The sequence below is a fragment of the Delphinus delphis genome, chromosome 4 (assembly GCF_949987515.2).
Source record: "Delphinus delphis chromosome 4, mDelDel1.2, whole genome shotgun sequence".
NCBI classification, from domain to species: domain Eukaryota; kingdom Metazoa; phylum Chordata; class Mammalia; order Artiodactyla; family Delphinidae; genus Delphinus; species Delphinus delphis.
Window position 1 is genome coordinate 59,798,602 of NC_082686.1, and position 26,657 is coordinate 59,825,258.

Here is a 26,657-nt window from a genome sequence, read left to right on the forward strand (position 1 = left end):
TCTTGAAGGTTTTTTAAAATATTTATTTGGTTGCACCAGGTGTTAGTAGCGGCAGGTGGGTGGGCTCCTTAGTTGCAGCATGCGAACTCTTAGTTGCAGCATGCGAACTCTTAGTTGCAGCATGCGTATGGGATCTAGTTCCCTGACCAGGGAACAAACCTGGGTCCCCTGCATTGGGAGCACAGAGTCTTACCCACTGCACCACCAGGGAAGTCCCAAGGATGTCTTGAGTTCTTGAAGACAGTAAATAAATAAGAGTAAAAATCGGGACGAAATTCAGCTATGTGGCAGATTAGTTTCAGTATATCAGGAATAACTAATTCCAAGTTCACTCACTCCAAATACCCCTGCACAATAGACTATTCTCCCAAATGTTGGATTTAAGCTTCCATCACAAATTAATATTAAAACAGGCTATAGGGGGCTTCCCTGGTGGCGCAGTGGTTGAGAGTCCGCCTGCCGATGCAGGGGACACGGGTTCGTGCCCCGATCCAGGAAGATCCCACATGCCGCAGAGCGGCTGGGCCCGTGAGCCATGGCCGCTAAGCCTGCGTGTCGGGAGCCTGTGCTCCGCAACGGGAGAGGCCACAACAGTGAGAGGCCCGCGTACCGCAGAAAAAAACAAACAAGAAAACAACAACAAAAAAAAACCAGGCTGTAAGTCTTTGAGATTTAAATTCCAGCCTGTTTAAGCAGTGATTGATTCATATTAGCTTTATGCTCCCAGTTATTCTTGGAGTAGGCTTTGATTCTAGATACTTTTTACTGAACTGTTTTAGAAAATTGAAAAGGTGAGAACTTCTGCCCCAGGAACAGATTACATATTCTCTTCACTTTACATTCCTCAATGTTCTATCAAGATAACTATACCTATCGATACATTTAAAAATCTGACTCAAGCCTTTTTTTCCATATGGCTATGCTACTTGGCTGTATCTTGAACTAGGACTAAACTCCTGTAGTACAGCACTGTAAAGAAGTCCAATTCAGGACCCTCTGTCATGGTTTATTCCCTGAAAAATTCTCAAAGGCTCATCACTCCTACTCATCCCTACAGTACTCAACTTCCCAGGAATGTTCAGATCACACAACTAGAAAAGCACCAACCTGGGAGACAGATTAGTGAGCCCACGCAGTTGAAAACCCAACCATAAGAGCAGAACTTTTAGGTCCACTCCCTATTTAACATTTTTTTTTCAAAACTAATTTATTTACTTACTTATTTGGCTGTGCCGAGTCTTAGTTGTGGCACACGGGATCTAGTTCCCTGACCAGGGATCAAACCTGGGCCCCCTACACTAGGAGCAGAGTCTTAGCCACTGGACCACCAGGGAAGTCCCTTCTTTAACATTCTGAATAACGGTAAAGTGCAATGTTTTCTAACCCTCATTTAGGAAATCAAGCCCTTCAAAGAGTAAGATTAACAGAACCTTTCCAACTTCCCTGTGTTGGCTGTCAATAAAGCCCAACATTTCCTCCAAACATGACATGGTAGCCAGGTCCACTGATTCCCACCTCCTGGTATTAATATCCCCTCCCATACTACCAGGCTAGTACAATGACTGGTCTGTGTGACCAATGCAATATGGCAGAAGTAATAGGTATGTCACTCTGAAGGTAGGTCATACAAGAGTATGGCTTCTGCTTACTCTCTTGGATCACTCGCTCTGGGGCAAGTCAGCTGCCAGCTGTCACTCAGGCAGCCCTGGAGAGACACCCACATAGTGAGGAACTGAACCCCTCCAACAACCAAGTGAGTCAGTCATCTCAGAAGTGGCTTCTCCAGCCCCGGCTGACAGTCCTGTAACCTGATGAGACCTTAAGCCAGAACCACGTAACTAAGCTGCCTTTGGATTCCTCACTCAGAAACCGGGTGATGATGCATGTTCATTGTTTTAAGCTGTTAAATTTGGGGATGATATGATTAAGACACATCGGGCAAAGATCACCCATTGTTTCTTGAAAGGAATAAGCAAAATTCTAACACTTTTGACTAAGATACTGAGTTAATTTTGTTAAAGACAAAATTCTAAATTCATATTTGTTTGGTACTCAGAAAAAACTTAAAAAGCAATTCCCAACTCACTCAACTAAACTCCTTCCTCACTGTTAACAGAAAGAAAAAAATCTGAATATATGTTCTCTCTAGTCAATGCACACTGCTAATTAGCTCACAGCCTAAAGTGTCAGGTGCTTTTAACAATTGCGTTCAAAATATAGTAACAGTAAGACAGCTCTTCAGATCTTATTTTTTCTCTCATTGGGACTGAACTGCAGATACCAGGCAGTGTTTCTAGCAAGTTCCAAAAGGTCTGAATTAGGGGGCCTTGATTACACTTGGCCTATTTTAATTAGTTTTAAGTTAGGTCTTAAAGAAAAGTGAAAGTACATAAACCAGTATGGGCAACAGTAAACAATGACTACATATATAGTTGCTGATCTCAGAATTCAACACAATGCATTTACATTTCTTTGACATTTACCAGACATCACAGATTACTACCAGAACATCATGTAAGTTTATTTCAGATGTAACAGCAATGTTAAAATCAACAAGTTTAAATCTTAACTGCACCAAATAAACTCAGCTATTTAAGTATTTTTAAAGTTATTCCCTCCAAAAAACTGAGGGAGCTTTTCTTTTCCACCCCATATGTCATGGTTTCCCAATAGTTCTATTTTTGGAGGACTTTCAATTGATGAGTAAGCCACTTTGGGGATATTTCAGAACTTCTTTCCCCAAATGAAAACTAATCTGGACAAATTATATATTGCATAGATTTCTCTGCAGATTCTTTTCTTTAGAACCTAAATGCAATTACCATACAATATAATGTTTATCTATTTGCCCTACAGAAAAAAACTATCTACCCTGAAAAATATGATGGATATATCCTGTGATCTTCCAGTTAATAGAATTTACCTCAACGATAATTTTTATCAAAATAACCAACTGAACATGGGACATTATTTCAGTCTTTACTGACTCATAGGCACGTGAACTAGTGCCCAGCTTCCACCTCTTCTACATCCTCCTCCTCCATAAGTGGATGGAATTATTTCATGTAAGTTTGATGTAGGACAATTCACCCTTTACAAACACTTACAATTTAGGTTAAAGTCAGTGACTAGTGTGGAAAAAGAAACACTAAAATGATAGGGAGCCTACACACTCAATTCAAAATTTAATATTTTTTCCTCCATAAATAATATGTACTTAATTGTCATGAGGCAGCTATTCGGTTTTCATTAACCACATTCAGGGATACATTCATAGGACTGATTAGATAGTCCAGGTGAAATGGTTATAGAAATAGAGGCAGTGTCATCTCACAAAACTCATTTATATATCAAAATCTATTCTGATATGCGAAGTTTACAAAAAGGCTGAATCTTCAAACTAATTATGCCTTCTGTAACTCAAGCATTCTTCTCTTGGCAAGAGCAAGCTGAAGCTTATCCATGAAGGTAAAGGTGCTTAATGCTAAACTTTTCTTCTAAGCTTAGATTTGGACTGCTTAAGAAACGGATACCCAAGAAACCAGCATGGTATTTCTACATTTTTACTATCTTAAGATTATAACCCTATAAATTCATTTATCAACTATCTTCCTTTTCTATATTATACTTGGCACTCAACTAAGACTGCTGAAGTCTATTGTACCTTGTATTTTTACATTCTCAAATAAGAACTTAAGATTATAAAATGTGCATAAACATTGTGTAAAATAATTTTGTCATTCAATATATTTGAAGAGATGAAACTTTTATGCCAGAATTTACATAAGAGGATAAATATTATGAATCAATCTTCCTTTTAAAGTCAAATGACAGAAAATTCAAGCTCTGTGCATTGTTTTAAAGTCTAATGAAAACATTTCTTGGGCCACCAGTATTGGCAATGTAGAAAATTTTAAATATTGGAGATGGGATTATGGAGGAAAACATGAAAATTTCAGATGTCTTCTATCTTACAAAAAGTTATCGACCCGTCAAAGCCACTCCCTATGTGCCAGGAAACGATCTGGCATAAACCAGTCCTGTCAGTAGAGGAGGTCACAGTGACATTTGCGTTATTAACACTTCTGGACTTCTACTTTTTCCAAGAATAGAAGCAATATGTTTAATAATTCCCCCACCCCCAAATCCTTAAACTCAATATCACAGGCACAGAATGTAAGCAAATCTGGGATGTTCTCCAACAGATAAGCAATTAGCACAGCTATGTTATTCTCAAAAATACTGTCTAGATATTCCTTCCTCTAAAATCAAATGCTCAGTGGCCACACTTCTAACCGTCTGCATTAGCTGACATTAAATGCATTTATTGTGCCACAAGTCCATCTAAGCTTCCTTTTAGGTATTTTTTAATATGTCCAAGAGACAACACCTGCTTCAGGTTTATTTAGGGGCATTGACCTATAAGGACATCAACTCCATTTTTAAGGTTTGACTAACTATTGTGGATTTACTGAAGAAAAAGGACAGGAGAAAAAAAAGCAAATCACAACAAACCTCTTTAGGTCAGTTAAAGGCCATTATCTCTAGCTGGGATATTAAAAAAAATTAATCTCACCAGCCCACACTCCTAAAGTTAATGCCACTTCTAACAATCAACAGCAGGAAAAATAAACCTGCTAACAACCAGCCCACTCATTAGCAAAAAGCAGTTTAACTCAAATGCTGAGACCAAAGTATAATACTACTTACTCAGACTGTCCCAGCCACCGTCAGCCACCAGCGAGGAAGGAAGAAATAACTGCTTAACAGAACAAAATAAACTTAGTATTTCTTACAAGGATAACAATGGTCCAACTCCTGAGATAATACTCAGAAGGACAAAAGGTGGAGTGAAGGCAATGTATAGGGATTAGTATCCCACAAAATCTTGAAAACCCCAAAGTACCACAAACACACTAAACTTGTCTATGAGTTAGAGAACAAGATATTGCTGCTGCTGCTTCTTGTCCTTTGAAATATACAATATTTTGTAGGCTCTGCCCTTCAATGTGAAAGCAGGACATTAAAAAAAAAAAATGAAATTGACACTCAAGTTTTCGGGACCATATATCTTAACTGTGAAACTAAACAGATCTATACCTTCTCCTTCCTACAATCAAACCACCTCATAAAAATAAGAAAACTAAAACAATCCAAACATGATTAATAAATCCTTAAAAGTTTAAAACTTTTAGAGGAAAGGGAAGGAAGTTTTGAAAGGAGGAAACACAAGAACAAGGAAGGGGGAAAGGTTTAAAAGAAAGGGGGGGGGATCAATGGGCCTCTCTTTTATTTGGCGACAAGCAAGTGCAAGAAAGTTCATGTGTAATTTGTTCAGTTGTCTGTCTTCTGCACATCTGCGTTCTGGCCAGAAGGGACTTTGAGGTTTTTCTGCAGCACATGAGCATCAGCGGGCTCTATCCTCTTATAGTAGTTCTTCTTTGTCTCAATAATCTCAAAGCCAAACTTTCTGTAGAAGTCAATTGCAGACTCATTGCTGATCTGGACATGCCTGAGATACAAGAGGGTATCGGAAAAAAAAAAATTAAGATTCCATCAGCTTTTATGTGTCCTCCACAGATAGCTATTGGTTGGAGCTGGAATACTGCAGACATTTGTTAGACTCTCTTTACAATTACTAGTTATCAACAAAGATTAGGTATTCATTTCAGAGAAACTTTGATGACAAATTTATACTTCTAACTTTTTTTTTTTTTTTTGCAGTACGTGGACCTCTCTCACTGTTGTGGCCCTTCCCATTGCAGAGCACACGCTCCGGACTCGCAGGCTCAGTGGTCATGGCTCACGGGCCCAGCCGCTCTGCGGCATGTGGGATCTTCCCAGACCGGGGCACGAACCCGTGTCCCCTGCATCGGCAGGCGGACTCTCAACCGCTGCGCCACCAGGGAAGCCCTCTAACCTAACTCTTAATCTAACATTTGGAAGACAGCTAGCTGAGATGAGGAGATGCAGGAACAGCATTTATTCTTAAAATCAACAAAGGTTAAAGTATCATAACATTTTTTATTTCAAGAGGAGAAAAGGTTTCTGTAACTAAAAGTACGTAGATAACTATAGGGATGATTCAAAGACCATAGTAACACATTAAAAAATAAACAAAACCTAGGGTCTCAAATGCCTGAATATATCTTTCTGATTGATAAAAAACATGTTAGATTTTGAAAATAATTTGTGCTTTCTCAATTACTCCTCAAAACAGCATTATATAATTTAATCTCTCCCAATGCCAAAGTGAAAATGAGAATAATCTCAATATCTGTATTATAAAGAATCCACATAGGGAACTATATTCAATCTCCTGGGATAAACCAAAATGGAAAAGAATATTAAAAAAGAACGTATGTATGTGTATAAGTCACTTTGCTGTACAGCAGAGATTGGCACAGCATTGTAAATCAACTATACTTCAATGAAAAAAAAAAGAAAAAGAATCCATAGTTGCCACCTTAGCCTTACTCTTAAGATTCAAGTATAAATCAGCTAGGTACTCTCTGATTTTGATGATTAAATTCTACTACTAATGAGCATGTCACTGAGAGCCTTGAACAAAACTCAGAGTGCAAACAGATGGCATGATAAAAGTAATATTAATGGTATTAATTTCTTAAATTCTGAAGATCTGAGTTTTAATCTTGGTTTCACATATGTGACTTTGGAGCTCCCACCCCAATGTAATAAAGCAAAACAAGAATGTTTTATCACAGGTTCATTATCTATTATTAAAACAAACTTCATAACTACCACTTCCATGGTATTTCCCAAAGACAATAAGTGACCAGATTTTAAATTTTCTAGTAAAGATTTCTATTGCCAATTTATTAAATTCTTTAGATAAGATCATTAAATATGACTTTACTTACAGATAGATGTTGTCAAAAGTGCCATCTTTTTCACAGATGTTTAAGACATGATTTAACATTTTAGTTCCTATTAACAAGACAAACAGCAAATAAGTAATCTCATAAAAATCAATCTTTAAACTAAACATCTTACTGAGTCCTAATAGAATTTGAGGTAAACACCAGACATCCTGATTTTCCACAATTTTTTTCTCTCTACACTACCTTCTGTGTTTAAAACTGCTAGCAGACAAGCAATCTTTATATACAGCCCTTCCAGGAAGAAGGAAAACAGAAAAAGCAAAAGGGGTTTTAGTAACAAATCTATTTATATATAGGGCTTTCAATTCAATTATGTTCAACTGACATATAAAACAGTTCTTTTCCACCTTACTTTATATAATTCAGTAACCCTTTCCCAGTATTCCTAGAAGAAATATTGCCTTAGTGGGGTCAGGAACAGTACCAATGTATTTATGCTTCTTTAAAGAAAAAAACAAAACCAAAACCCACAAATAATTTTACCTATTCCTAGCCTTCGGTATGGTGCCAGACATCCTAGTGTCATGATGTAAAGTCTCTTCTGATTCTGTGAATGATCCACCCTACAGCATACTGCACCTACTGCAATATCATTGAAATAGGCTGCCACGGAAAATATAAAGATACAAAGTTTAGCAGACAGAATAACACATTTTACTGAATCTTTCCCTGCCCTTGTACAACGACTAAATTGTTGTTATTAGCATTAATTAAATTTTATCAGGTACTCTGAGTATCAATAGCCTCAAAAATATCCTGTACCTTCAGAATTTAAGACCCCTCTTAAATATGTGAAAACACAGACACAGCCTAAATAAGAAAAGATATTTAGCATTTCCTTTTGAAATTCAAGTATTTTATTTTATCTTGATTTTTCTAAGAACCTGGATCACCCCCATTTCCTCACTTGTAAAACAAGGAGATTAAATCAGTTAACTCTTTTTTTGATCTGATATTAAAAACTAGAGGTCAAGAACATGAATAAACAAACGAAGGGAAGAAGAAAAACCATATCATACCAAGTTTTGCTAGCTCGCCAACCTCCAGCACATCCTTATAGAACTTGTCATTGTAGCTGACTGGAAAGATCACCTGGTTTAATCTCTTCAACTGCTTAATATTGTGTGGTGTCACATCTCCCAGCTCGATCCGGCTACTGGAACAAACCAAAATGTACTCAATAAAATATAATTAGCTTCATTTGTTAAGATGGACATATTAAAAGGGTACCAAGTCTTTTTTACATGACTGATAAATCCAACCCTTTCACAGTAACCTTACACTCCTATGAAGATCACCACTAATAAGCAGATTTTGCCAGTCATTCCATCCAGGTTCCAACTCCTAGCTTTCATACAATTGTATACATTTAGAGACAAATACAGTAAACAACAATTACTAAGAAGGCCAGAATAATAATCTACATATAATGTTGAAATTTTCAGAAAAATTTAAAGACATCTATTACTGATCAAAAAGACTGATGATACCTAATTGGCAAAGGGGTGGCAAGTAAGATATTTATACTCTGCTGGCAGGGATATAAATAGATACAGTATCTCTGGAAGACAATCTACAACTATGTACTAAAAAGCCTAAAAAGTACACCTCCTTTGTCAAAGTATCCCCACTCTAGGAATTTATTCTAAGAAAATAATTAAAATATGCAAGAATCACGTGTATTCTGGTCACTGGACACAGGAACCACATACACCAGAGTCACAGAGGGTGGCGACCAAATCCAGATTCCTGGACGTCCCACCCCCACCCCCTTCAGAAGCAGTCTCTGGAAATGGAACATGGGAATCTACATTTCAGAAACAAAACAAAACCAACCAACCAAACAAAACAAACCCCAGCTTGAAAACTACTTATCAAGAACACAACAGTAGCATCGCTAAGTAACCATACTTAACCAAAACAATCGGCTCCATGGGAAAAGGGATAACCACTAAAAAGTTTCAGACTCATGGTAATAAAGCTGATTTGCCTACAGAGCTGTCAACAAATTTTTAAGCGCTCAAATCAATCTCACCACCACATGCTAAAGGTTGATCAATAGTGACAAGACAAACCTGAATAGCATCTACACAATTTTTCTTCCTATTATCACCAGCACTATCATTTGTAGAGGTTGCTTATATACACTATTTGCCTTCTTAAAAACCTTAACACACCTGAAACTAACACAATATTGTTAATCAACTATACTCCAATATAAAATAAAAAATTTTTAAAAATTAAAAAAAAATCTTAACAGTGGGTCATAAAAACATTGAAAGAAAACAATGTCATCCACCTGCCAATGCAGGGGACACAGGTTCAATCCCTGGTCCGGGAAGATCCCACCAGGTGCCACAACTATTGAGCCTGCGCTCTAGAGCCCGCGAGCCACAACTACTGAGCCGACGCGCCACAGCTACTGAAGCCCGCGTGCCTAGAACCTGTGCTCCGCAACAAGAGAATCCACCACAATGAGAAGCCCGCACATTGCAATGAACAGAAGTCTCCGCTAGCCGCAACTAGAGAAAACCTGAGCACAGCAACGAAGCCCCAACGCAGCCAAAATATAAATTTAAAAAATAGTATCTTATAAAAAAAATTGTCAAATCAAACTAAAAATGAGTTCAAAAATAAACAAAACAATCTGATGCCAACCAAGCAGCTAGAAAATGACGTATGTCCTACACTAGGTGCTAGTTCCACATCACAACTGCATTAGTCAAATAGCAGGAAAATGCAAACAATGCACCCTAATTAACCATTTACATCATATGCACAGAGGTTTTGAAAGCTCTCTGTTACAGAAACGACTAAACAAGAAAGCTAATCATCACACTTTTATAATGGTTAAAAAAAAAAGGAAAAGAAAAAAATCTGAGTGTCCACCATTAGGGGACTGGTTAATTAAATAAAGCATGATACATTTATATTAGAAAGACATTGATATAGTTTCCTGGGAATATATATAAATGTATCTCCAACTTTTGTTAACATACAGAAAAATGTTTAAAAGCACATTCAAACAATGTGTGGTTTGTGGATAACTTTTATAACAATATTCTCTGAAATGTTAATAAGATAATCAGAAACAACCAGAATGTATTACAGTTCTTAAAGAACAAAAAAACCTGATTACAGACCATTATACTCATTTGGAACTTTAGCCTTCCTGCCTCAATTATTTCATTTGTATGCTACTGTTTTTCATTATTCACTATTGTGACCAACCACCCTTGTATATCTTGCATGTCTTCTTAAAATGTAAGCGCACTGAGTTTCTTAGCAGCCACACGAAATTTTAAGATGCAGGCATCTTAGTAAAAAATATATAGATCTGTTATATTCTCTTTCAATTTCTAGCCACATGAGTAAATATGAAGTAAATATGGCCTTCTTCCCAAGTATTTGACTAAAATGAATTCCCTTCATGACTCATGTCTCTTTTTTAAAATTTATTTAATTTTTATTTATCTTTGGCTGCATTGGGTCTTCGTTGCTGCGCGTGGGCTTTCTCTAGTTGCCACGAGCAGGGGCTACTCTTTGTTGCCGTGCACAGGCTTCGCAGTGTGCGGGCTTCTCATTGCAGTGGCTTCTCTTGTTGCGGTGCACAGGCTCTAGGCGCGAGGGCTTCTGTAGTGGTGGCACATGGGCTTAGTAGTTGCGGCGCATGGGCTTAGTTACTCCATGGCATGTGGGATCTTCCTGGACCAGGGATCGAACCCATGTCCCCTGCATTGGCAGGCGGATTCTTAACCACTGTGCCACCAGGGAAGTACTGAGTCATGTCTTCTTTACTAGGTTACGTCTCATTCACAGAAAAACTTCCCTTTTCATTAAAGCACACCCTGGCTTTCTCTTCTTTAAGGCTGAGGTAAATGACATTTCACCTTAAAATACAGGGATCACATCTTACCTGCACAGTCTCTTCTTTTTTTTAAAAAAAGGATTCCTCCCACTTAATTAATACATCCATCACCTACCTTTTTTTTTTTTTTTTGGTGAGAACATTTAAGTTCTACTCTCTTAGCAAATTACATTATGAAATCTAATAGTAAAAAACAATAAAGGAAAACTTCAGAATCTAGGAAGTTAAGATTCTAGATAATAAGTGAAAGAACTTGAGTTTTTAAGAGTTTAAGAATAACTTCTAGGTAATTACCATGCTTCAAGTATAAGTTTTAAAAGGATAATAACCAGGTATTTCATGACTTCATACAGAAGGAAAAGGTGGTCATGGTGCAGTGTGGTAGACTGAAACTAATAAAAGGTAACTACTAAAAAAATTTCCATTAGGGTGGGCAGATCAAGACTAAATACAGAATACAATATTGAATCATTAGAGAATAAGCAGCTTAATCTTACCATGCCTAATTTAAAAAAAAAAAGTGTGTCTTGATTAAAAAAACAAACAAACGCAACACCATAGAAATGAGTTAGACATATAGTCTTCTAATATTCTTCTATGCACATATATACTGACAAGTTTTAAAACAGAATTGGAATACTGTATTGTTCAGTAGCTGTTTAAGAAAGAAATTAATCAAGTTTGATTTTTTTAAATTGAAGTATAGTTTATTTACAATATTGTGCCAATCTCTGCTGTACAGCAAAGTGACTCAGTTTTATACATATATACATTCTTTGTTTAATATTCTTTTCCATTATCGTTTATCCCAGGAGACTGCATATAGTTCCCTGTGCTATACAGTAGGACCTTGCTGTTTATAATCAACTTTTATTATTACCAGACTGTCAGCATATACTAGAAACAGAATTATTAAATGTCTATTAAATATAACTTTGTCAGCAAAATGCACCTTCAGATACAGTTTAACTCTCCTGAACATGATATGTCTGACTGAAATGGAACTTTTCTGTAATCCTGATCACTTAGCTCCAAATTATTCTAAGATGTGGATATTCTAAATATATCAGAGTAATATCATCAACTTGTAAATATAATTCAGTAAAGAACATGTAGTACCAAAGGCATAAACATAGTTATGTAGGAATATCAAGTAAATTAGAACATCACTTGACTGTAAACAACCAAAAGCTTTTAGAAGTTAAAAGAACTTGATTAGAAAATTAAATAATAGAGATTTTAAGAACTCCATCATGAATCTTAAATTTTCTATAGTTCTTATGAACATAATAGTTGCCTATTCAAAGCATAAATCAGTTCTATTTCAATATTTCAACACCTATGTGCTAACACCTGGAATGCAAAGGAGTTTACATTCATGTATTCCCCAAACCACAGGCAGTTTGCTATAGTAAAACAAAGTATGCTTTGTGTACATGTGGAAGCCGGGGCTGGAGAGGAGGGCCTTGCACATCAAGATGGTACTTCATTGTCTTCTCTACATTCTCTCGGTGACCTCAATCTATATATAGTCCTATGGATTTAATGCTGCCAACTCCCAAATTTCTGTCTCTAGCCTAGAAATCACTCCTAAATGCCAAAGCATCTCTAGTAGACAGCTCAAATTAAACATATCCAACACTAGCTATCTGATCTTCCCCACAAAATGTGCTTCACCTGAAGCTTTCCCTATCTAAGTTGGTGGCCTTTCCATTCTTGGCTGCAAGTTTACTCTCTCACCTCCTTTAGGTCTGTTCAAATGATATGTCAGGAAGTCTTACTCTGACACACTCTTTTTTTCCCTTATAATATTCTTGATAGGTTTTCGTATCAATAAGGTTTCTTGGCCTCAAAGAAAGTTTGGAAGTGTTCTTCTTGCTCTTCAGTTCTGTCAATGCTTGCTTCTGTATTTTCAAGTTATGTTATTAACAGCATAAATATTTGGGACTGTTATGAGTTGATGAATTGATCCTGTTATCATTTTGAAATGTCCCTCTTCGCTGTAATATTCCTTGCCTTAAAGTCTACTTTGTTTATCATAAATATAGACACACTGTTTTCTTCTAATCAATGTTGCATGGTATATCTTCTACCACCCTTTACTTTGAACTTCTGTGGCCTTATATTTAAAGTGTCTTTTTATAAACAGCAAATGCATAAGAGTCTTGTTCCTTTAATTTGGTAATCAGAGTATTTAGTCTGTTCAGATTTAATATAATTATTGTCATAGTGTATTCAAGTCCACCAGCTTGCAATTTTCTAATTTGTATCAACTATTAGTTGCTCCTTTATTTTCCAGCCGTTTTGGGGGGTCAATTTACTTTCTTAGGGAAAAAAAAATTTCTTAGCTAAAAGAAAACAAAAAAAAACTTTTAAAAGTTCACATAAACCTTTTTTAATTCCTTTTTTTTTTTTTTGCTGCATGGCTTGTGGGATCTTAGTTCCCCAACCAGGGATCGAACCCAGGCCCACAGCAGTGAAAGCACCAAGTCCTAACCACTGGACCGCCAAGGAATTCCCTATATAAAATTAAATTAACTTCAGGCATATAGTTCTGAGTTTTGACAAATACATATAGTCACCTAACTACCACAATTATCAAGAAACACAATGGTTCTATCACCCCAAAAGTCTCTCACATGACCCTTTGTAGTTCAGCTCTACCACCACTCCCACAGAACCATTAATGTTTTCTGTTTCCCATAGTTTTGCCTTTTCAAGAATACCACATAAATGGAATCACACAATACATTCCCATTTTCTTGGCTTCTTTCATTCAGCACAATGCCTTTGAGATTCACCACACTACTGTATCAACTTCATTCCTTGCTATTGCTGAGTAGTACTCCATTGTATGGATGTACCATGGTTTATACTTTTGTTGAAGGGCATTTGGGTGTTTCCAGTTTTGGGAGATTATGAATAAAGCTGCCACAAACAATTTATGTACAGGTTCTTGTGTGAACATAAGTTTTTCTTTCCCTTGAATACATACATAGGAGAGGGGATACTGGATCATTAGTTAAGTGTACAAGAGTTTCAGGTGTTCTGCATCGAAACCAGTGTTTGACACTATCAACTTTTAAAATTTATGCCATTCTAATAGGTGTGTACTGACATTTCACTGCAGTTCTAATTTGCATATCCCTAAATAATGGTGAACATCTTTTCATGTACTTCTTTGCTACCCATATTATCTTCGTTGGTAAAGGTGCTGTTGAAATCTTTTGCTCTTAAAAAAATCCTGGGTTCCAATTGAGATTTAAGTTACTGTGAATACATGTCCTTTGCGAGTTATGTATGTTGCAGAGGATTTCTCCCAGTCTGTGGCTTTTTTCATTTTCTTAACAGTGTTTTTCACACAGCAGAAGTTATACATTTTGATGAATTTCTTTTGTGGATCATGCTTTTCAGGGTAATATCTAACAAATCTTTGCCTAACCCAAGGCCACTAACATTTAGATTTTTGTTTTCTTCTAGAAGTTTTATTACATTTAGGTGTATGAGCCTCATCCCCTTACAACCCTCTCATTTATTTTTCTCTTAAACAGCCCTCTTGAGGTATAATTTACATACTATAAAATTCACCTATTTTAAGTGTACAATTCAATGGTTTTAAACTATTTATAGGGTTGTGAAATCATCACCTCAATTCAGCTTTAGAGTACTCACATCACACCCCCAAAATCCCTTGTGCACAGCTGAGATAGATCCCCTTACCTACTCCAAGCCAACCACTAAATCTACCTTCTTTCTAAAGACTTGCCATTTCTGAACATTTCATACAATAAATGTGATCTTTTGGACTAGACTTCCTTCACACAGCATAATGTTTTTGAGGTTCATCCGTATTGCAATTTGTGTCAGTAGTGGAACAGTACTCCATTGTATGAATATACCACATTTTGTTTATCCATTTACCACTTGATGGGCATTTTAACTGTATTTACTTCCTGGCTTTTATAAACAATGCTGCTATGATTACTGCATACAAGTATGTGTGCAGACATAGGCTTTAGTTTTTTTCTGGTAGATACCTAGAAGTGGGACTGCTGGGTCGTATGGCAAATATGTTTCACTTTTTTTTTTTAATTGGAGTTTAACTGCTTTACAATGTTGTGTTCGTTTCTACTGTACAATGAAGTAAATCAGCTATATGTATACCTATATCCCCGCCCTCTTGGACCTCCCTCCCACCCCACCCATCTAGGTCGTCACAGAGCACCGAGCTGAGCTTCCTATGCTTTATAGCATGTTCCCACTAGCTATCTATTTTATGCATGGTAGTGTATATATGTCCATCCTTATCTCCCAATTCATCCCACCCTCCTCTCCCCTGCCCCGTGTCCACATGTCCGTCCTCTATGTCTACGTCTCTATTCCTGCCCTGTAAATAGGTTCATCTGCACCATTTTTCTAGATTCCACATATATGTGTTAATACATGATATTTTTCTTTTTCTGGCTTACTTCACTCTGTATGACAGACTCTAGGTCCATCCACATCTCTACAAATGACCCAATTTCATTCCTTTTTATGGCTGAGTAATATTCCATTGTATATATGTACCACATCTTCTTTTCCATTCATCTGTCATTGGACATTTCAGTTGTTTCCATGTCCTGGCTATTATAAATAGTGCTGCAATGAACACTGGGGTACATGTTTTACTTTTTAAAGAAACTGCCTCTGGTAGGCAGAATAATGGCCCCTGGAGGCTGTCCATGTTCTAATCTCAGGAACCTTTAATATGTTATTTTACATGAAAAAAGGACTTTTCAGATGTAAGATCCTGAGATGGGAAAATTAACCAGGATTATCTGGGTGGGCCCCTTGTAATCACACAGGTCCTTAGGAGTCAGAGAAGATATGATTAAGAGCAGAGACACGAGAGACTTAAAGATGCTATGCTGCTGGCTTTGAAGATGAAGGCTCATGAACCAAGGAATGCAAGTGGTCTTAGAAGCTGAAAAGGCAAGGAAACGTTACATCATCTTGAGCCTCTAGAAGAAACACAGTCCTGTTGTATCAGTTTCCCAGAGCTGCCTTAACAAATTACCACAAACTCAGTGGCTTAAAACAACAGAACTGTATTCTCTCGAAGTACTGGAGGCTGGAAGTCCAAAATCAGAATGTCAGCAGGGCCATGCCCTCTAGGCTCTGGAGCAGAATCTTTCCTTGCCCTTTGCCAGCTTCTGGTGGCCTCAGGTGTTTCTTGGCTTGTGGCAGCATAACTCTAATGTCTGCCTCTATCTTCACATGGTCTTGTGTGTGTATGTATGCTCTCTTCTTAATAAGGACATTAGTCATTTAGGGCCCACCCCAATTGAGTATGACCTCATCTTAATTACATTTGCAAAGATCCTATTTCTAAATAAGGTCACATGCTAAAATTTCAGGTAGACAGGAGTCAACTATACCTACCATCATCTTGATTTTAACAGAGTGAAACCCCTTTCAGACTTTCGGTCTCAAGAACAAAGATGGGGCTTCCCTGGTGGCGCAGTGGTTGAGAGTCCGTCTGCCGATGTAGGGGACACGGGTTCGTGCCCCGGTCCGGGAGGATCCCGCATGCCGCGGAGCGGCTGGGCCCGTGAGCCATGGCCGCTGAGCCTGCGCGTCCGGAGCCTGCGCTCCGCAACCGGAGAGGCCACGGCAGTGAGAGGCCCGTGGACCACCAAAAAAAAAAAAAAAGAAGAACAAAGATGATACATTTGTGTTGTTTAAGCCACTAAATTTGTAGTAATTTGTTACAGTAGTAAGGGAAAACTAATATGTTGCTAAACTGTTTCCCTAAGTGGCCAGACCATTTACATTCCCATTAGCTATGTTTTAGGGTTCCAGTTTCTCCACATCCTCACCAATGCTTTTTACTGCCTTTCTGTTTATAGTTATTCTAGTGGTGTGAAGTGACATTTCAGAAGTAAAAGAGTAGGAGCCCATAAAGATGTCTGAGAAACAATGTTCAAGAGAGTAGGGATAAATCTGGAGAAGCAGTGTCGTAAAATCCAAGACTGGGTTCCAAACCTGGCTATACACCAGAATCGTTCTGCCGGTTAAAAACTCAAATTCCCACATCCTACCTTGGAATCTTTACTTCTGTAATAAAGCTTGTTCTTTTAACCATACAAATTAAACACCCACTTTAATCAAGAAACTTCCTACTGCATGTGTGTAAATTTCTAAATCCAAGGAGTCTGGTAAGGGAAATAGAGACTAAAGACAGGCACAGGGAAGTGGAATAGACCACTGCAAAAAAAATACACTATATGATCAGAGTGGGTTTCCATAAAATGCTAATCATTTCCCCATAAAATGTTAATCATTTCCCTTATGCAAGCAGTACAGTATGTTACACTATAGCTTTAATGTATGTGACATAACTGGTATTGAGGAACTGTGACCCAAACTCAAATCAGCCTAACTCTGAAAGCTGGGTTTTTAAAATCACTACACTGACTGCTTACTTCAGGTAAGATTTCAATATAATTTAACAATATAGACTATTTTTAATTTATTGGTTCAAGACCTCTGTTCTGTAGATAAGCCCCAAATTCCTAGCCTAGAAGTCAAATCAGCCATGTGGCCACATCTACTTGACTCAACAATTTTTTGTTTTTCCAAATTAACTTGGTTGCTAATACTTAAAGCAGAAGATTTTACATAAAGCCTACGTTTCTTGTTTTATTCATTTACCTTATCTGCTTGGTCCCAGGTCCTGGGTTCCTGTTGGCACTAGAGTTCACAAACTCTAAGTAAAAAACTGAAGACAGTAGTTATTAAAGTAACTAAATTATTCTCTTAGCTCAAGTAAATTCATGTGACATGTTATTTTTTCTTGTTTTTCAAATCCATAACAAACTCTAACGCATCTTCATACCAAAGTTTTGAGACTAAGATCTAAGGAGGGGCGGACAGATTCATACAGCACAAGCATCCACAGAAATGTGAACCAAGTCCTTAGATCTGGAAAACACAGCTACTTGCCTCCTACTTTTAGAGAGTAGCACCACAAGATTAGCCTGTTACTCAGTCAAATCTCAAATAATCTTTGCACTTAGAATATGGTAGTAGGAAACCTTTACCCTTGGCTTAAAAAACAAGTGGTATTTATCATGGGAAAAGTATTTAGTACAGCAACATCAGATAATAAGCACTCAAATGTTTCTAGCTCTTAAGGGTAATGTCAATTACGGCCATAATTACAAAAACAAAATTTAGTGGCAATATTCTGAAAGGCCACAAGATGGAGATACGACTACACAAAAGTGGGTCTTTCTTGGGCAAAGTCTGACTGCTAAAGTTACATAGCAAAAAGAGGAAATGATGTATAGAGAAAGCTTAAAGTCTTTATACTTTAGATGGGTATTTAAGTGCACCCTGGCACAAAATTTTAACTGTCTGGTCACTTCTTATGAAGAGTGTTTGATCTGGAAGGGACCTTAGAACCACTGGCTCTCTTCCCCTTCATTTTGCAGATGATGGAACTGAAGCCCAGAGACAGATGTGCCTGTAGTTATACAGTCAATTATCAATAAAGCCAGAATCAGGCTTATGTCTATGAATTCCATTATAGTGCAAGATTAGCCACACCATATGACTTCCCTCAAAGGAGTCATCTTTACTTCTCAAGGTTAAGAGAGAGAGAGAAATACCCAACATTTATCTAAGGTGTACTGATAAAGGACTTTTGCATAAAATTTAAGTCTTCTGGCAAGGATCAAAGTATGCCCATGGTCCTTTGATTAAAAATTTCAAGGGGCTTAGAGATAATTTTTTCTTAGCTAGCAGTAATGTGGTTCTAAACTCTTGCCTTCAAGTAAATTACATGAAAGAGTGATTCCTCTAAAGTATAAATTCCTTCAACCTAAAAGTAAGCCCTCTCAGCATTTATCAAAGCACAGCTTAAATACTAACTGCTCATGAGGCCTTAACCTGTCATCCTGCTGAGATTTCCACCTCATTTGAACTATATTACAGTTGTACTCTTCCAAGGCACAGAACTTCTGCACTGCTATAAGCATCTGTTTTCGAACCTTACCTCTTCTACTGAACTACAAGACTTAGGGCAGAACCTCAACTATTTCAAGGACTGCTAAATTACTTTTAGTAAATCTAAGAATCTCTAGGACCTTAGTAAAACCGATGAGCTCTCTTTCATCTCATCTAGATTTTAGAGCAGTTTCTCAATCTTGGTACTACTGATATTTAGGGCTTGATAATTTTGTTGTGAGGGCTTTCCCAGAGCACCCTGGGATGTTTAGCAGCATTGCTAGCCTTACCCACTAGATGTCAGTAACCATCCCATCCCACTGTGACAACTAAAAATGTCTCCAGACATTATCAGATGTCCAGAGTGGGGTGGGAGGTGTACCGCTGGTTGAGAGTCACTGTTCTAGAGGTTTAGCAGGTTATCAAAAAAGCAGTGGTGGGTGAATCAGTCCTCCAAGCTGTGTGACTGCAAGTATCAGGTGTGTAAAAATCTCAGTAATTATTTGGTTGGGTACCAGAAATGCTAAACACACACAGGGACACAATATACTCAAGGTTATAACCTAAAAAAGAGTAAAATTATCCTTTGAAAAATTTTTCCATCGTTATCTATATGTTCAATTAGGAGAGGCCCTTCCCAGCTACGGCTCTTTCCCTACTACTACCTAAACACTGATGTTTTTACTTACAAAACTCTGAATTCAAGCACATATTTCCAACGGCTTACTGGCTATCTCTACAGGAATCACAAATTCAACACATCAAAAACTGAACTCATCGTTCTCCATAGGAAATCTGTTCTCTACCTTTCCGAACAGCTCCATCATTCATCCAATACAGACACTGAGCTTCAGATGCACTCTAACATCCCATTTTAATCCCTGATAAGTCTGCCTCCCAACTAACCTTATAACCTGTTCCTATACCCTTTCTCTTAGCAGCATGGTTCAGGCCATCATTTCAACCCCTCATTTCAACACATATTTTAATAGCCTAATAAAGGGGAATAAGACTAGAGCCAAGGAGACAAAGCCATCACAATGCAGTCAGAATAATCCTTCTAAAACACAAATCTGACCACTTTACTTCTCTGCGTAAAATCTTTCAAAAAAATTGCGCATAATCTACCAAATAAAATTCAAGTAGTCCTTCATCGCCTAGCTGTGGCCACTGGCCTAGCCTTCTCCCCAACACCCCCCCATTGTTTTCTGGCCATATAAAACTACTCAAAAACCCCACCACCCAACAAGCTTTCTTCCCTTCTTGGCCCACCTCTATATTTGTTTTATACTATATTTACAGATACATTAGTAGACTATGGATACTATCTTAGAGCTACTGTGAGGATTAAATGAGACTACTGCCTGGCACATTGCCTTAACAGTGCCTCCTCTGTAAAAGGTAATAGTAGCGTGGGGAAGGGATGGGAGAGCAGGTCCCAAAAAGCAGACACAAGAGCAAAATGAAGAGTTCAGCTTAAAAGAGAACAATTCAAATATGATTCCAAAGTTTTGTTTCTTGCTATCATAGAAAGCTAGAGCTGACAGAGACCAGGAATGGCAAACGTGCGACACACGTGCCATTAATAATCAATGACATCACTTGTTTTCCCCACAGTCTGAGAACTCATCAAAGCTACCAACAGACTAAATATAATACTGATAAGATACTATCAACAGATTAGAACTGGCACAAGAACTCAAACCTTCAGCCTTTCCTATTCAGGTTCAAGCTGTTCTCTTTAAAGACAAAGAAATGAGGGAATTCCTGGTGGTCCAGTGGTTAGGACTCAGTGATTTCACTGCCGGGGCCTGGGTTCAATCCCTGGTTGGGGAACTAAAGATCCCACAAGCTGCAAAAGAGACAAAGAAATGAGGGCCCAGAAGCCAAGAAACTTATTAGTCAGTGTCCCTACTATTGCTAACTATTATTGGTGGCACACTGAACTATAAAATGTGGTTGCTTTTAGTTCAAATGCCTTCTGCATTATAGTAAGTCTCCTTTTTGAAGATAAATTATGCTACAAATAACAAACTACATTCTGGGGGGTGGGAGGCATCCAAATATTTCCTTAAATATATCTTAGTTTTCTGGAAGGAGAAATAAGAAATATTTAAAATGCATACAAATGGCCAGTAAAAGTGGGAAATGTCCAACTCCACCAAGTAATCAACAGGAAAGGAAGAAAGAAAGGCCATTTATCACCTAATCAGCAAAGTAAAATTAGAATTAAGGGTATATGTGTATATGTCCTCCAAACCAACTTGTCAAGACACTATTAGTTATTTCTATCATTTTAGAAATGCTCAATGTATGCCACTCATCGCAGACAAAGGTAATTTACATCACCCATCACTGAAATGGCAGCCACAATGTCTTCCTCCATTTTCCTTTAAGTTTCTGCAAGTGCTCCTCCCTTTCTCCACTAGCCCTTGAAGAAGAGAAGGGCACTCTCATACACTGCTGGCAGTATAAAGTGTTACTATCTTTCTGGAGGTCAGTTGGCAACAAATATCGGAGCTTTAAAAATGGCAGTACTTTCTGATCCAAAAAATTCTCCTCTAGTGAATTATCCAAAAGAAATAATTAAGGATGTGTGTCCAGTAGTTATACAAGCAAGCATTCTGCTCTACTGAAGACTGAGAGAAGTCTGAACTTGGGAAACAAGGTTTTCCCTTAAGAACAGCTTCAGCAATGACAGAGGTAGAATACAGGTTGTACTAGCTCAGGCAAGGCAAATACATACTTCCAATTACCCCTTCATTTACCCAGAGGATACTACTGGATTATAATATCTTAATTGAAAACCAGGAGTGGTTACCACAGAGGTATAAACAGCCACACACTATGTGTTGTCCCACATTTGAAACATTTACCATCCAGGAACTAGATCCTAAGGGAAGAGATCATGTTTTAGACAAATTTGTTTTTTTCAGGGTCTAGCACAGCACAGTCCAACAGAAATATAATTTGAGTCACATATGTAATTTAAAAATTTCTAGGTCCAGGGTTCAAATCCCTGTTAAAATAACTTTTTTCCCCTAATATCTACATTAACAAGGCATAAAGAAACAGCTGAAATCATTGCAACATGTAATCAAAATAAAATTAATGACCTTTTAAAAAAATCTTTTTTTCATACTAAGTCTTTAAATCCAGTGCACATTACACTTACAGCACGTCTCAATTCAGATGGTAATTTTCCTTGGAAATGTTTTATCTGTACTTATATTTCATAAAATTTACAGTGGATTCACACATCCAAGTTGTTCGAAACACACATAAAAATTGTCCAACAACTGACATTTTAATTCAGCTCCTCAGTAACACAAGACACATTTCAACTGCTCCACAGCCAAACATAGCTAGTCACTACTGTATTGGACAAGACAGGACTAACGTTCTGCTAATAAGTCAGGCACTGAATGAATGTAAACAGCACATGATGGAAGAGAACAGCTCAAGAGAAAGGAGTGTTCTGTGATAGCACAATTATACAATTTTGTAAGTTATTAAACTATAATCATACAATTCTCATTTCTATGACGCGAAGGACGTTTCTATTGATTAGTACTGGTATTCTAACGGTTTCTGTAGGCTGCACTTTTAAAACAAGAAAAAAGGACAGCCATTTAAATAATTAAGAAGGTGTATCTTTCCAGATGGCACAAAGCTGGAAGCCATAGCTAATACCTAGAAGAGAAAATCAGGAGTCAAAAGAATTTCTACAGACCAAAAGAGAGGATTTAGCAAAGTGAAATTTAATATAGATATTAGTTTCGTCTGGCAAAAGCACTGGCTTTGAAAGATAATGCTTTATGAGTGCCTTTTAAAAATCTTTCCCAACCCACAGTTCTTGATTATTGTGCGTTTTGTTCAGAACTTTACCAACAGTTGTCCACAATTTGGGGAAGAAATCACAACACTGATGGCAACACAGCATTACTCACCAATGCACACATCTGTACTGGTAGCAGATATACTTTTTAAATTATATAGTTGATTATATTTACAGATAGATGCAAACACCTGGTCTTATGATTTATGGTGTTGTTGTACCTGCTCATCTGCATATTGAAATAGATATCTTACTGCAGTTTACTTTCCTTTTATTCTCCTTTATATTAGTTAGGATATTGATTTTTTAAAATTATGGTACAGACAGATTATATTTTATATGCATTCATCTGAACAAAGCAAGGGAACATTACAAAGTATTTGTTAAAATCCAGTAACTTAATCAACATCCTACAAATCATTGGCTTCACAGAAGCAAGGAGTATGAATTGCAGTTTTACAAAAGTTCCTGAATTCTACATACTTCGGCCTTACTGGCTTTCTTTTTTTGTTTTTTTTTTCCCCTGACAAAAACAGCAATAAAACCTTTAAAAAAACACTTTTATTGACATATAAGATACACTCAGTAAAGAGCACAAATCTTGTTACAGCTCAATGATTTTATACATATGTATACACCTCTGCAACCAATACCCAAGGTAAAGATACAGAATGTCTCTAGCACCTCAGTAAAGTTATTTGTGCCCTTTTCCAGTCCATAAACTCTCAGAGGTACCAATTATTTTCTGAGTTCTTCAACATAGACTCATTTCTACTTGCAGAATCTTATATTTTAACACTTCAATTAGGAAACTACACTGTTCTATATACTATATTATTGCTGTCATCTTTATTTTGTTCACATCTAGTTAAAGACATCTTTATTAGAATTTACACCTCTTTGCTACAATTGAAGGGCAAATGGACTCAGTTTTACTTTCTATTATATCGACTATTACACTGCCATCTCATTTCAGTCATGGCTGTGTATAGCATACCTTCTTGCTTGAATATCACCCTCCCAACAGGGGAACAGATAAAAATAATCAGCTTACCATCCACAAATTCAACCTATAATGTCCCTGGTTCATAAAAACAAGCAACCTCAGTACAAGTAACACCTCATAATATACTTCAAATTTCTAAACCATGCATATAAATGCATGCAGTAATTAACAACTGGAAGCTTATCTACTATGGAGGAAAGGCAAATACATGCCAATACCATGGAATGTCCTACTGCTACTAATAAAAAACTAAGTAAAAATATGAAGAAAAAGCCAGGTAAAATAGTTAAGTTTTAAAGGTTTCAAAACGATAGACAATATAGGCAACGATGTAAAATATTGAAACAGTAGACTGATTCAGAGTGAGGAGTTCTGCATGTTTTCAATTTTAGATATTTGTATTCAACTTACAGTTGAATTAGCTCAATATACAATAAAACACTTAGCAAATAAAATTTCGTACAAAAACCACATATCAGGACCACTGTTTCATTTTCACAGGTCTTCATAAACCAAGAGTCAGGACTATAACACTGACTGCATTGTACACGGTGATACAAATCTTTGAACTCAAGAACCTTAAAATCTTTTAAATAATATCCACTGTCTTCATTTGTTCAGTGCCTTAAGGGCAAGACTAACAAATGAAAAAAATTTTACAGTCCCATCTTACCTGGGAGTTAGTTCACCTTAGAAGTTCCTCTGAAATCATCTTAAAAGTTTACCATTAAGAACATGATCTTAAGCTCCCAATAGTAAAAGGTGATAGGAACTAGACTTAAGGACTCTACATTTTAGGCATAGTTGCTGGCATAAGGTACAGGTTCAGTAACTATAAATTTCCTCTAAATTTGACCAGTTACTCATTTCTGGAGATTGGCCTCCATCCGTTTGTTACATATAAAATAACCATTTTAAATAAAAAGATAATTGCCTCATAAGTATGTTAACTGAAGGTAGATTACTTCTATTGCCAAGTTAGTATCAGGAAGAGCATTACATCCTAGGCAGACTGAGCTAGATCAAAAGATCTTGGATCTAAACATCCAGAATAATTCCTTGGAGGCATTCCTTTATAAATCCGTGCACAAGCTCAACACCAAGAACTCTTCAGCCTCATTTTTATTACTTTAACAAAGACAAATAAGCACTGAGTGCCAATGAGAACACAAAAACAACTAAGAGACAGCATCCATACTCAAGGAAAAAAGAGATAAATCTCGCCAAGTTATATTGGATCATATACAAAACAGCCAAACTTCCTAGATCATGATTCAAGTGCAGCACGTACTTCAAATACCCCCTCAATTAGTATCCTGATTGGAACTCTTTAGAACTTGATGTGAATTAATGCAGGTACTGTGAAAATTTCTTCATGATTTCTCAACTTGATACAAAACACGCAATTCGACATTACAATGGATTCTCAATATTTAAAGCAAAATCAGAGTAAGGAATCACGCTACAGACCTTCAAATTAAACTTTCTTGGACCTCTTCTGCGACCTCAAACACATATACACACCGAAGTAATATACAGACCCTTGTTTTAGGCAGTATGAGATTACTTCGAACAGACTTCTACTTCATCTTCAAAAGGGCTGCTTAATAGTCTGAAAGGCTTCGCTAACTCAAAACAGTTACAATTCTTTAACTGACTTGCTATCGTAGAAAACACTCAGCACCTCAGAAAGCTTTTAACACTGATTAAGATTCCATTTCGTTCTTTAAGGAGGGTAAAGGCAAGCTTCAAAACGGCTCCCTCCGTCAATATGTTAAAACACAGTGTTAGGTAATTAATACTTTAACAGTATGCAATTTAATAGTAAGATGACATCTTATCCAAATGGAAATAGTCGAACCAAAATAATCCCTAACTTTGTCCAAGAGGGAACCTGTGAAAGAATATTCACTTTGCCAAACCCCTGAAGAAAGCTTCACTAGGAACCCAGGACCCCCTCGCGGCACAAGGGCAACAGTAAACGGCTGGAGCAATAGCTCCACCTACTGATCAGCAACACTTCCTTAAACATTTTGGCACCCCAAGTCTTCAGTGCTCACGCTCTCTCCCCCTCCTCCACTCGCTCTGACCCAACCCAAATCCAGTTGAGTCACTAGCTCTTAATACTCCTTTCCGTGCTCTTTATTCCAATTCCTGCTCCCTCCAGAAGGTTCTGCACGGCTTCCAAGTGTGAATAAGCCCGAAAGGTGTCAAAGACCACAGTTCTCAGTGTCGAGCCGGGATCTGAAGAGGACACCCAAACCGCTTCACTCGGAGGGGCGGGCCGGGGGTGGCTCCGCAGTCCGCGCCCGGGCAGGAGGCCCCAGGCGCCTCACGACAGCTTTTCCCCGCTGCCCCACTCAGCAGCTGGTGTGCACTAAACCCGCACTCGTCCTCCAGGCCCAAACCCTAGGCTCCCCGGGTCTCGCCCGCCAGCAGCCGGAGCCGAGCCTCCGCCCCCTCCATGAGCAGAGAAGCCCAGAAACCTCCCTCCGCCGGGTCTTCGCCCGGAGTCTCTCCCTTCCTTCGCAGCCCCTCTCCCCCGCCGGTCGGGCCCTGCCCGGCTGCCCTTCCTCACCCTTTCATCTTCCCCGCCTGCTGAGGCCGTTGTTACCACCGATATCAACGCCGTTGTCGTCGCCGCCCTGAGCTCTCCGCGCCCTCAGCTCGGGCCACTCCACCCCGCAAGCCGGCCTCCTCGCTTAGGGCAGGGAGCTGAGCGGGTGACGGAGGCCGCGAGAGTCGAGCGCGGCCCTGCGTCTCCAGAGGGGGCAGGGGTGCCTCCCGCCGCCGCGCTGGTGCCGCCGCTTCTCCACACGTGCACGCGGGGCACTCGCCTCCCGCCCTCCGCCACCGCAGCCGCCAGCCCGACCCGCCGCCGCGCTGTGACCTTTCACCCCGCCCCCTCTGCGCGCCGGCGCGTCGGCAGCCCGGCGCGCAGCCGCACTGCAGGCCTCCGAGTACCCTTCCCCCTCCACTTGAGGACCTCCATCTTTCTACTGGGCTCTGCCTTCCGGCGTCATCTTCCTCCTCCCATATCTTACGACGCAA

General features: G+C 38.3%; 1 protein-coding gene across 2 annotated transcripts; it reads right to left on the minus strand.

The window, feature by feature from the left end:
• Window positions 1–3,172: 3,172 nt before the first annotated feature.
• On the minus strand, window positions 3,173–26,488 carry NAA50 (N-alpha-acetyltransferase 50, NatE catalytic subunit). 2 transcript variants are annotated; one of them, XM_060010653.1, is made up of 5 exons: window positions 26,185–26,488; window positions 7,922–8,055; window positions 7,386–7,505; window positions 6,882–6,948; window positions 3,173–5,512 (listed from the first exon to the last, which is right to left on the minus strand). In XM_060010653.1, the coding sequence occupies exons 1-5, from the start codon at window positions 26,190–26,192 to the stop codon at window positions 5,335–5,337; spliced, it is 507 nt and encodes a 168-aa protein (XP_059866636.1). In that variant the 5' UTR covers window positions 26,193–26,488; the 3' UTR covers window positions 3,173–5,334. The 2 variants fall into 2 exon arrangements, with proteins under 2 accessions (XP_059866636.1, XP_059866635.1); XM_060010652.1 differs by having other exon boundaries at window positions 7,922–8,058.
• Window positions 26,489–26,657: the final 169 nt, after the last annotated feature.

What these genes read in the sequence shown, in the direction of transcription:
- NAA50 (XM_060010652.1), bottom strand. An exon ending in TGGCGAGCTAGCAAAACTTG is followed by an intron (nt 7,506 to 7,921) that starts GTATGATATGGT and finishes TTTCCGTGGCAG; the next exon opens with CCTATTTCAATGATATTGCA. An exon ending in ATACCGAAGGCTAGGAATAG is followed by an intron (nt 6,949 to 7,385) that starts GTAAAATTATTT and finishes TCTTGTTAATAG; the next exon opens with GAACTAAAATGTTAAATCAT.